The sequence below is a fragment of the Rhineura floridana genome, chromosome 3 (genome assembly GCF_030035675.1).
Source record: "Rhineura floridana isolate rRhiFlo1 chromosome 3, rRhiFlo1.hap2, whole genome shotgun sequence".
Lineage (NCBI taxonomy): Eukaryota > Metazoa > Chordata > Lepidosauria > Squamata > Rhineuridae > Rhineura > Rhineura floridana.
The window spans coordinates 35,819,363-35,831,542 of record NC_084482.1 but is presented as its reverse complement, the minus strand read 5'-3'; the positions used below and the strand labels follow the sequence as shown (position 1 = coordinate 35,831,542).

General features: G+C 43.7%; 1 protein-coding gene across 2 annotated transcripts in view; it reads right to left on the bottom strand.

The window, feature by feature from the left end:
• Nucleotides 1-12,180, bottom strand: part of TOM1L1 (target of myb1 like 1 membrane trafficking protein) — a 57,354-nt gene that overhangs the window by 24,143 nt on the left and 21,031 nt on the right. For both annotated transcript variants that reach the window (XM_061615304.1, XM_061615303.1), the window contains 3 exons: nucleotides 8,130-8,249; nucleotides 6,209-6,310; nucleotides 2,564-2,680 (listed from right to left, as the gene is read on the bottom strand). In XM_061615304.1, the coding sequence (XP_061471288.1) occupies nucleotides 2,564-2,680; nucleotides 6,209-6,310; nucleotides 8,130-8,249 (339 nt within the window). The remainder of the gene's footprint in view (nucleotides 1-2,563; nucleotides 2,681-6,208; nucleotides 6,311-8,129; nucleotides 8,250-12,180) is intronic.

Below are 12,180 nucleotides of genomic sequence, written 5' to 3'. Positions count from 1 at the left end.
GTAAGGTTTTGTTTTGAAATGAGCTTATGAGAAGCATCAGAATGGCATGGGGGTATTTTCAATTTAACACTGTGGAATGTGAAAAATCCATGCTGACTATAGTATACAGCCTCACTTGTGGCTGTATAATAAATTCAGCAACAGAGGTAGGGCTCACAAAACAAAATATCTTAAGTGTAAAGAAAGTTCTACAATGAAGATGTGGGACACATATCTGTGTGGTGGGAGTTCTACAATTTAGGCGCTGCCACAGAGAAAGCCCTTTCCCAGGCCAACCTTACCCACATTTCTGAGGGCCCCCCTCTTTTGATCTTAACGCCCAAGAAGGTCAGTAGGGATGGAGATGGCCTTTAGACATTTGGAGCCCAAGTTGTTTAGGGCTTTAAACACTAACGTTTCACATGTATGCTCATCTCTCCCCATCTCTGACTTTCTAAGAGCAAGAAAATCCATTCTCCTCTTGGAAAGAAGGCTGATTCTAAACTTATTTAAGCAAATAAATTCCCAGATCCCTCTGCAGATTTACAAAGCAGAGAAGCACCTCTCTTATATTCTCAAAGTCAATTAAGATCACAAACCAATAGACCTCGCTGCATCTCGGTTACATTCAGTTCATGTTAACAGTATAAGGGGAGGCAAGGCGAAGCACCTTTAAGTTAACTACCTGCCTCCTGGATCTTAGCCAGACAAAAGACTAGTTCTAACCAGAAAGGAAACTGAACAGCAAATGAAAAGGAAATAATGGGTTCGATCCAGCCTGAGTTATACCTAGAGTAGATACATTGAAATGAATGGGATTAAAGTTACTACCATTGATTTGAATGGGTCCACTCTGGCTAAGACTGGATCCAAACCAATGAAATTAGAGAATTATCTCACAGCATTAACGTCACAGCTCTCCCACAAATCACTCCTTCAGGCTCAAGTCTCACGCTGCTTTCTGAAGTAGCTACTGTTTTTTATGAGCTGGCTTACCACAGCAATTTTGTGTGGTGATTTAATCCATCCAAATGCACCTTCATGTGGTGAAATCTGGTATTTTACTATGTGAGAGAAACTTAGGCCCTCATACCACAAGTATAAGATCTTACCACAAGGGCACAGTCAATGCCACATGAATAGAACATGGTAATTTTGACCCATTAAAAGTATTAAAGGGGACTGGAGGAAAGAGGGGAGAGTACTGCATTCATGCTACAAATCCCCAACATGTGTCACTGAGCACTCTCAGGCACACTCTACTTGGTACCTGCCAAGACCCCATCCCAACTCTTTTAAACTTGTTTTTTAAAAAATGAGGCATTGAGGCCTTTGCTGGGGTGAGGTATTCTGGGGTTTTTTTTGGGGGGGGTGTTACCTGATTTGAGGACAGTGGTATATTGCTAAATGGGAAGAGACATTTCATGGAAAACACAAGAAATCCTCAACCTTCTTGATATTTGGGAGGAGGAAAAAAAATTCAAGACAGCTTAGAAGCAGTCACCGCAATTATGGTACATTTGAGCATATAGCTCAAGTGATGGAAAATCAGGGAACAAGCTGTGTATTAATATACCAGTGTGCAGCCCCCTTTTCCCCACATATCCTGTCTTTTGAAAGATGCATGAAAAAAAATTTAATTGTGAAATTGCACATGTACAGCTGCAGCAGGGCATTGCATCATATTTTCCAGCAGCACTCAGAGGATGTGGAAACACCAATTGATGGAAGTAAAGACCAATGAGCTCAGGTTGGAAAACCGGCTCACCACTGTGTACAGGTGACACGGAGAGCAGCTGCTGCTTCAACAAACATTATGGCAGGGAGGTGTGTACAATTGCAAAGCACTATGTACAAAAGCACTCCATGGAAAAACAACCCATGTGCATTTCAAAGGCTATGTGTACACACATCCCAAGACTACCAGAATTTTTTCATATTTTAAGTCATTGCAAGGAGGATGTCTTTCCTCATTATGGATTCTAGTCTGGTAAATGGATGCAAAAGGAATGTGGATATATCACTAGTATGAGCTTGCTTGTTTTTAACTTGACTTCACATTTTGTTTCTGAGATAAATAATTCTTTGATAGGCCTTATGATGCTAGCATCCCTTTGGTGTTTTTAAACTTTTTTCTTTTCTTTTTTACATTTTAAGATCTGACAGATAGATAAAAAACACTGGGTAAAGTGGCTGCAGTAGCCACCATCTTAAATTTCCTAGAATGCCTCTGGGTTCCAACACAGAGCCCAAAGGCATTCTGGGAAAATTAAGATGATGGTGGTAGTTGTAGCTACTTTGTTGGGAACTTTCCATACAGTACCAGAATGCCCACCATTTAACCCCACAGCTGACCATGATGGCTGCACCCATACCTCCACCCCCAAAGTTTGTTGGAGAAGGAGACCATCAAGATGGTGCGGGCAGGGACAATGGAGATCACTTTGCCTAGGGCCCCCTCAAACCTGGAGCTGGTCCTGTTCCTCACTCATCCAGTTTTGGAGTTAATACCTTAAGATTTCATATATTCTATCAGCTTTGTTTTTCATTAACTACAGTATCCCTGCAAAAGGGTAGGCTGTACCTGTAGAAGCTCCATATCATCTGGATTTTCTGATCCAGGGACATTTTCCTTCAGTATTGCTGACATGACCCTCACATTCATCTTTGCCATATCCAGTTCACTGTACAGCTTTCCAATCTGTTCACAACAATAAATAGCAAAATATAATAGACAAATTATCAGAAGGCCCACTGTTGTTTGTGCTCTGAAAGCCCTGCCTGCTTTGTAGCAGAGATGTATGTATTGCAGAGCTGGCTTGTGAGTTTCCCAGGAGACTTTGACTGCCCCGATCAGAAGATTCATTGCTAAACTAAGGCTGTAATCCTAAACACACGTACCAGGGAGTACGTTCCACTCAAAACAGCAGAACCTGATTCACTGTAAACATGCATAAGCATTGTGCTGTGGGGCAACAATTCTATGCATGCTTACTTGGGAGTAAGCCCCACTGAATTCACTGGGACTTACTTTGAAGTAAACATTCAACTCTAATATTCTATGATTCTATGGGCATGCTTTAAGTCGGATTCCTGCATTGAGCAGGGGATTGGACTCAATGGCCTTACAGGCCCCTTCGATGCTTAGGATTGTGTTGTGAATTCAGCATGTCCCTTTCCCACTGCAGAGACCCCCGTTGCACCTGCCAGAAGCATGGCAGAGTGCACCTTGCCCCCACCAGTGTTCCGGCTAGAAGTAGCCATCGTAAAGCTCCAAAATGGGGCAGGACACGGCCAACAATAGAGCCACTAGATCCAAATCTGCCTCATTTTCTGGACAGGGACCTGATTGGGCCCCTTTGCTGTGCCAGTAAAGATAATAGCAACTACCTTCTGCCCCGGCAGAGCTCATTCATGATCTGTCGTTCATTCCACCCTGCTATTCCCAGCTGGGGCTTTGGGCTGCTCTATAAGATTTCTTTAATCAGGCAAGAGTAGGAGTTAAAAATGAAGGGAACAAGTCGAGGTAAAAACCTTAGCAGGCTAATGATCTTTGAGTTCCTTTCACCTCTTCCCTTTCTCCTCCTGCTTCGCAAAAAGGGTAGCATTACATCTGTGGAGTGTCTCCAATCACCTGACAAGAAGAGTCCCTTTGCTCTTCCCATCCTCAAATTGAAATTCAGCCTCACTTCATGGGTGGGGGAATGGTTCATTGCTTCTCTCATCAGTTGGCTATTGTGTGAGCACAAAGGTGCAGTGATAAACTAATCACACCTACAGATGTGAATATAAGTCAACAGTCCCAAGGCTTTTACTGGCATCTAGTAAGAAGCTTCATTCAGTTTTGCTGCCTGCTGTGACTGTAGAAAGAATCCACAGCAAGCAACCATCACGGCCATCAAACACACACTAGTTTCACTTAGGGCTTATCCAAACGGAGTGGGATAATCCACGGTTTCCATATTCCATATTCCAATTTAAAAAAACGCTTTTTTGCACCCGCACACACAGCGGTAAGACCCGTACATTCTTTTCGCTTTTTCCAAGCTCTGCCTCTAAAACCTCCCCCTATCAACCAATTGGTCAGCAAAAAAATGACGTATGCTCCTCTCCCCCTTTGCAACGAAGCACAATATGGCTGTAAAGGAGTTCTCGCTGCGGAAGGAAAGGGAGAAGGAGGAGGGTGGTCGGTTTCAGCCTGCCTCCAGAAATCTTTGTCAATTTCATTCTACTGGCTGGGGTTTTTGCTTCAAATCATTTCACATGGGAAGGAAAAGGAGAAGGAGGGGGGGTGACACATTTCTTGCTTTTTTAGAGAAATAAGTGCAATTGCCAGTGTGTGTATCTCCTTAAATATCCATAAAGGCAGAAAAGCATACATTCGTTTAAGCACAATATCACAAATACAAACAAGAAAGGGGCTGCTGGTCAGTTTCACACCTGCCTCTGTAAAGCATTGTCAATTTCATTCTACTCGCTGGGGTTTTTGTTTCAAATCATTTCGCGGCAGGAAGGAAAGGGAGAAGGGGGGGTGACACATTTCTTGCTGGTTCTCCAGTCTCTATGGTTCCGGGTGGCGGGGATGCTGTAGCAAACCACTCATATGCAGGGCAGGGAATGCCCATTACTTTCAACAGGTAAAACTGGGGGCAGAAAAGCCCATGCGTCTCAATGGGTAGACCTGGCATCACAACAGCCAATGTGTTTCAATGAGTAGATCTGGCATTTCAATGGGTAGACCTGGCATCCAGATAGTCTATGCATTTCAACGGGTAGACCAGGCCACCAGGTCTACCCATTTGAAGCCTGCTTCCTTTCTTGTTTGTATCTGCGATATTACGCTTATGTATGCTTTTCTTCCTTTACAGAATGTATGCTTTTCTGCCTTTATGGATATTTAAGGAGATACACACGCTGGCAATTGCACTTATTTCTCCAAAAAAGCAAGAAACGTGTCACACACCCCTCCTTCTCCCTTTCCTTCCCCCAGCGAAATCCACAGCTAGTAGAATGAAATTGACAAAGCTTTCCAGAGGCAGGCGTGAAACCGACCAGCAGCCCCTTTCTTGCTTGCTGTGCATTGCAGATCTCACCCAGAGCGGCTGCCCAGTTTGCAGGCTGGCAAAAAATAAAATGCATCTGCGCAGTAGTTGCAGACCCCCCCCCCAAACACCCCACCATTGCCATGATTGGTTCAATTTTCCCGGGCTTATTCTCACAAATGCGCAAAAGTGCAGATAAGTGATTGGCTGGAATGAGAAGGGGCAAGGGGAAATGCCCAAGAACCACCCATCAGCTATAAAGTCCACAGTACTGCATCCTACCTCCTGAAGGGACAGCAGATGATTCCCGATTTTAAACAGCAAATTGCATTTTTGCCAGTATTGCAAGGAGCGGATTTAACCCCTGAAAATGTGTAACAGCGCAAGACGTCATTTGGACGACCGAAAAATAATGAACACACATAGCAGGCATGTCACACATTTTGCAGTCGTCTGGATGAGCCCTTAGTCAAAAGCAGTTTCTCTCACAGATGTAAATCCTTTACTAGTTTTGACCTTTAAACCCTTGAATAGCTTGGGACTAAGTTACCTTAAGGCACGGGTGGAGAACCTGCAGCACACCAGACACCAACTCCCATCAACCCCAGCTAGAATGGCCAATGGCCAGGGATGGCAGGAACTGGAGTCCAACATTACCTTCAAGGCCATAGGTTTCCCACCCCTGCACTAAGGATTGCCCCCTCCCACTTGAACCTACCCAGACCGAGACTATTTTTGGAGACTTCTCTATGAGTGCCCTCACCAGCTGAGATGTGATGGGTGCTACCTGGGCAAGGGCCTTTTTAGTGGTGTACCCCAGCTATGGAATGCCATTCCTAGTGAGGCTCACCTGATGCCTTTCTTATTACACTCAATTTGGTGCCCATACTTTTTAGTTCTGTGACCATTTAATCCACCAAATTTTAGACCTGCTTTTAGTGATATCTTACTATACGGTTTTTCTTGCTCCTGTTGATATTTTTATGTTGCTTTTTCCTGCTCCGTTGATTGTTACTGCATTTTAATTGGCTACTGTTTGAAGACACCTAGAGACACGCTGCTATTGTACGTTGGCAATCGACAACTACTGTATGTAAGAGAATAATTGAAAAGATTCAGAGGATCCTGTGTAAGCCAGGGAATTACGACAATGAACGATCAACTTGCAAAACATAAAAACCTGTTACCTGTTCGGGAATTAGTGTTATCACTGCAGATGGGGGAATGGATCCCGCAAGGCCCCTCGTGGAGATCCCATATGAAACTTTTGTGGCGGTTGGAGTCAAAGGCTGTAGGTGCACAATATAAAAAGATATCAGGGTGTTGTTTTAGAACTGTTATGTTATTTAAGGCAGGGATCATGTATCTCAGGCCCAGGGGCCAAATCCAGGCCTCTCCATCTGGCCTTCAGAACTCTCCCCAGGCCATACCCCCTCCCAACCCACACCCCTCACCAGCCCTGCTTGGCACTCTGCTGGAGTGTTTTTGCTTGGCTGGAAATTGTCCTTGAACTCTGGGAATGCTCCTTGCTTGTCTGGATGGAGGGTAAGAGAAGGATGTGTGCGCCTGCAGAAACTAGGCTCCTGTTCAAAAGTAAAATTCACATCTGTTCCTTTGCCCACTTTGGCTCCACCCACCACTGGCATGTGGCTCCCAAAGAGGGTTGTGCAGCAGGGAATATGGCTCTCGGACTGCAAAGCATTCCACACCCTTTTGCTGCACGGTATGTGGCCCCAAAACCAAGCTGCCCTCTTTTGAGATAGAGTCTATCTTGCTGGATAGCACAGCTCCCAGGGGAAAAGGGAAGGGGGACACAGTGGCTTAGCTAGCAAGCCAAAAATCAACAAGGCACTTCCATGTGATTTAAGTGAAGTATGTGCTACCACTTCTGTTTTTTAAAACTAACGGTTTAAATAAATGATTCCATCATCCCTACAACCTACAAAGAGATTGGGCATTCTCGGAATATAATTTACTTCCCCACAAGTCAAAAAGCTTTAACGTTTGCCATAAACATACACATGCTCACCACACATCTCATTCCTTCAAAATGTCATAACTTCAAAATGCAACACTCACTCGCAAAAACTGCGAGGTCCCAATTAAACTGAACAGAAAACGTAAGAGAACCGCCATGGTCCAGCCAACAAAACTGCTAGTTCTGAATTTCAAAAGAGCCAAGTTCAAATCCTGCTGCTGGAAGTCCATAGGAAAAATCACTCTCGTCCCTGTCTTCCAGTTGTTAATTGGGAATATCCACACTGCACTTTGCTGTGCTGTTGCAAGGATGAACATGGTAAAGATTGCCAGGCAGGCATAACGTGATTAATAAATAGTAACAGTAAACAACGATAATCAATCAGTTAGTTATACAATCAGCAGATAAGCTCTACAACTAGGTACAAATAGAAACAGTTACTTACAATGAGCAAATAGTGCTATACTTTTCAAATTAATATTATTCTAAATAGCTGACAGTTGGGAGGATATATACCAGCCAGTATGAAGACTGGGAAAAGGTTTGTTACATTTTTCTAAATCGGGTGTGGGGGATCTTTGCCCCTCCAGATGTTGCTGAACTACAACTCTCATCATCCCTGACCACTGGCCATGCTTGCTGAGGCTAAAGGGAGTTGTAGTTCAGCAACATCTGGAGGGGCAAAGGTTCTCCAGCCCTGTTCTAAAAGTACATTATGTGTTTTATAATTTAACATCGATTTTACACTCCTCCCACTGCAACTTCAAAATATGTGTTGTATTTTGCCTGCACGTGCTCAGTTTTGTTTTTATCTGATGCAAATTTACGAAGTGTAGAAGGCAATCAGGACACTTAACCTGATTAACATTAACCTGAGAAGAAACTGGAATTCCAGATCTCGTGGGCAGCTTTAAAAGCCTCAGCCTCTACATTTCCTGTTTAAGAAAACAATTCCTCCCACTCTCAGATTTTCAGACGCTCCAAGGCAGAAAGGTATGACCGGTTTCCTGAGATCACTGTGTCAAATGTACATTATTCTTGGATTAATCAGCACACCTTCACCACTCGTGCAGATTTTGCAATAAGCGTATCCTGTTTCCTATCAGCAAGTGCTAACGCAGCATTTTTACCTTCTTGGTCCCACTGTTGATTTTGGAGGATGGAAACTCAACTCCTTTCTTGAGAAGCTCCAGGTAAACCTCCTTGACCTCACTGACATCCACAGTACCTTGAAATCCTCGGGCCCAGGTCTGTTTGGTGAAAAAGGGAACAGCTACTGAAACTGGATAAGGGGTTGTCCCACACACACATAACAACTGCCCTTTTGGGGGGAATGAAGTCACCTCTATTTGCATGAGCTTGAAGTGGTCTCATGAAAGGAACCCATGTTCGCATTCCAGAAAGTCATCTAGGGATGACGGTGACAAGGTCAATGAATGTGTCGACAAAATGAAACAGTGAAAACCACAAGTTTTCTGATTCAGTGGACTAGAAAAGGGATTGAAAATAAAACTACCAGTATCATAATGTCTCTATATCACAAACAAGTGGGATCTCCAACAAAATGTTGCAGTGTGAATTGCTTCTGTTGAGGATGCCAGCCAGCACTGCTCTTTTCTAAATTCATGGTAGGTGCTGTTTTACCGACATAAAAATGAGCACTTAAAGAATGAGTTTGCTACTGCTATATAGAATGGTGCAGTTGCATAGGATTACTGTATACACCCACCTCTTAAAAGGAGCAGAAAAAAGCCAGCCAAAATGACCAGGGGGATGCAGCTACATCATTTGGGGGCTTTTTGGCTTAGAAAAGGGATGACTAAGGAGGATATGATACATGGTTATAAAATTAGGCATAGTATGGAGAAAGCAAATACAGACATTTTCTTCCAAAAACGGAATGGCCCTCAGGCTTGTATTCCCCCATGTGTATAAAGAATGCATGGAGCGGGAACAAGATCACACATGCTCCCAAAGTCCCCATCCCAGGCTTTCTCACTGAACACACACAAAGAAATCCCCTCCAGCCTTTCAAGCACAACACACAAAAAGTTGGAAGCTGCAGCATTAGGACTGGGGCTGGTGTGCATGGCATCCCTCATCCACACCCATTCTCAGGAGAGACCCTGCACAGGGCTTATGACACCCAATGACAATGACCAGCAGTAGTTTCAGGGCAGACAAGAATTACAATCCGTAATTAACTTTCTGGATGCCACAAGCAAGATGTGTGATGGCCACTGGCTTAAATGGCTTTAAAAAGAGGTTTAGATGACTCCATGCAGGATCAGCCACAATAGCTAAATGGAGCTTCAAAGCTTTTAGCAATGATAACCAGATGGAGCCTTCATGTTCAAAGGCAGCATGCATGTGGGCATCCTGAAAGCTTTCAGTGCACACTGAGACAGTATTCTGAACTAGAGTTGGACCTTTGGTCTGAACCTGTGAGGCTATTCTTAAGCTCTCAACCCCCCTCCAAAAAAAAAAAAAAGGTTACAGAACCAACACTCCTCATGACATGATATGTACCAATCTTGTGGAAGTTCTTATACGTGGCAAGACTGTCTTTCATCATATGGTGAAAGTTGTGTAATATGCTCCAGGATGTGTGATATCTTGATCTTATCACATGGAAGCACTTTCACAAGACCTTTTCAGTATGCCAAAAAAAAAAAAAAGGTTACTTTGATCACTTGTCTAAAACAAAGCAAAGCAAAACAAGTTGTGTGAATCAGACTCGACTTCCTGGGGAGAAGAGGAAGGAATTTCACTCGAGATATTTCACTTGAGATCAGCAGTTCTTAACCTCTTTTGGGTCACAGAGCCCTTTGAGAATCTGATGAAAGCTATGGGCCCCGTAAATAAATAAATAAAAATTATTTTATTGCATTGGGGTTTTCCCCCCTTGCCCTGTTTATGGACTCCTGGAAGCCCAGGTTAAGATCTCTGCCTTGTATAGCTAGTAGACAAATGTTACTCTAGATATCTAAGTAGGGGTTGGTAGGGACTACCACAATAGGAATGACCTATTTGTTTGGCTGCATTTACACCAACATGAAGAAATGGTCTTCATGTTCATATGTGGCTACATATATTTGAAGAAAGCATGTGTGGCTTATGTTTGAAGAAAGATCCACATAAAAACAAGTGTTTGAATGGGGAAATTAACAGAAGTTTGGGATGACCTCCTTGAATATGGCAGGGCAAAACCAATGATACTTTTAAAGAAAATCTAGAGGTGAGAGTAAAGCTATCTGCTGATATTCCAAATGTTTGTGAGGAAGCAGACGCCAGAGGCAGGCCCCACAACTTACCCCAAGGGGTGGACATTCTCATAGCCAATATTTACACTAAGCCCTTCTTGCTGCAATGACCCATTCACTGAGGTCTGTGAAACAGATACCAAGACCAAAGATCCAGTGTAGTTGCTCCTTCACAGAACAGGGCTAATATGAAGATTACCGCAATAAGTTTTTTCTTCTTCATGTTATAGTTGCACATATAATTCATGTCCATTTGTACATGGTCATGAACCACTTTGGGAGGCAATTTTTTGCCTAAAACATGATTTAGATCCCTATTGAATAAAATAAATAAACAGTGGCAAAGTTGGAATAACCATGGTAGGAATACATCCCACAGTGACCCTACAAAGAGGAAATGGCATCCCCTGCTGTCATTTCTTTCAGTTCTCTCCCCACTCCCACCCCCCATCACTTCATAAGCCCTTGTATGAGGCCTTGTATGAGGCATGAATGAACCACTCCATTATTGTCCTCGTCTCTCTTCCTCATCCTCACTGTCCAATTTTACAGGATCCCATACAGGTATACTTGGTGTACGTGAATTGTAGGTCAAGAAATATTAGCAGCCAGCAGAGGTTGAAATGGAAGGGAGGGAGGGAGTCTTTCAGGTCTTGTTTGAACAAGAGGTTGTTCCCTTAAAGTTTTTATTCTGATAAATCAATGGTTGATTACTTAAATAAGGCATTACACTTCATTGTTGGCTGTATTGGATCATCCAGAAATCACTGTGTGTGTTTCACAGAGCTGTGAACATCACCCACCAGAACCAATAATCTTGCTATTATTTACAGGATTGCTTATTTTGGGATAGAACACAGATAAGTAAAAGGTCTCTGATCTTCCCAGGAGTTGTGTTTCTTTCAAACCACTCCTTGTATGTGTAGTCAAAGTGTTGGTATTATGTGGGAAACACCTGTAGAGGGGGATGGGGTGGGGTGTATGGGTGGTGGGGGAGGGGAAGAAAATGAAAGTTCCTCTCCTGGGGAGGTGCCGTGGCTTAATGGCAGAGCACTTGCTTTGCACGCAGAAGATCTTAAGTCCAATCCCCTGCGACTCCAGTTAGGCCTTGGAAAGACTCCCGCCTGAAACCCTGGGAAGCCCCTGCCAGCTAATACTAAGCTAATGGGCCAGTGGTCTGACTCAGGATAAGGCAGTTTCCTACATTCTTATGTTCCACCTGAGACAGCCCTGTTGCATCCCCCCAATACACACACAAAAGCTATCCAAGTATCGGAACCTTAGGAGAGGTGGCTTGAACAATTGTGTTTTGGAGAAGATGCAAAGAAACTGGAAACCCATGGGAGGTGCTCACACTTCCTGCTCAACATCCAAGAAGACCAAGTTTGAAGCTAATCAAGCCAGAGCTAGAAATTAATTCACGGGTTTGTGATTGCAGGCAAACTGACAGTGTAAACAAACACTTGCTTTCCCACCCACACAAAGCCAAGACACAAAACCTTTTACGGGTTGATTGGCAGGACAGCAACCCTTGTTTTTTTAACCCATTAGCAGCCGAGCTAATGCTAAGCAAAAGCCCCACTTTTTTCTCTGTGGGAGCAGCCAAGGAACTTCACACAATCACAAAGGCACGGCTCGAAAGCAAGGCCGACAGCCAGCTCTGATTATCTCTTTTTGCCCCTAACTTTCCCTAATCTCCCCACTACCCTGGATTTGCGGCTTTCCATACACAGCTTAAGATAAAAAAGAGGGCAAAACAAGACTCTGCTTCCACAAAGTCCTTCCCACGCTCAGCAACACAGTTGTCATGAAATATCTACTACCCCCATAATACTCACTTTGCGCAAAATGGAAAAGGGGGGGGAAAGAGAGAGAGAGAGAGAGAGAGAGAGAGAGAGAGAGAGAGAGAGAGAGAGAG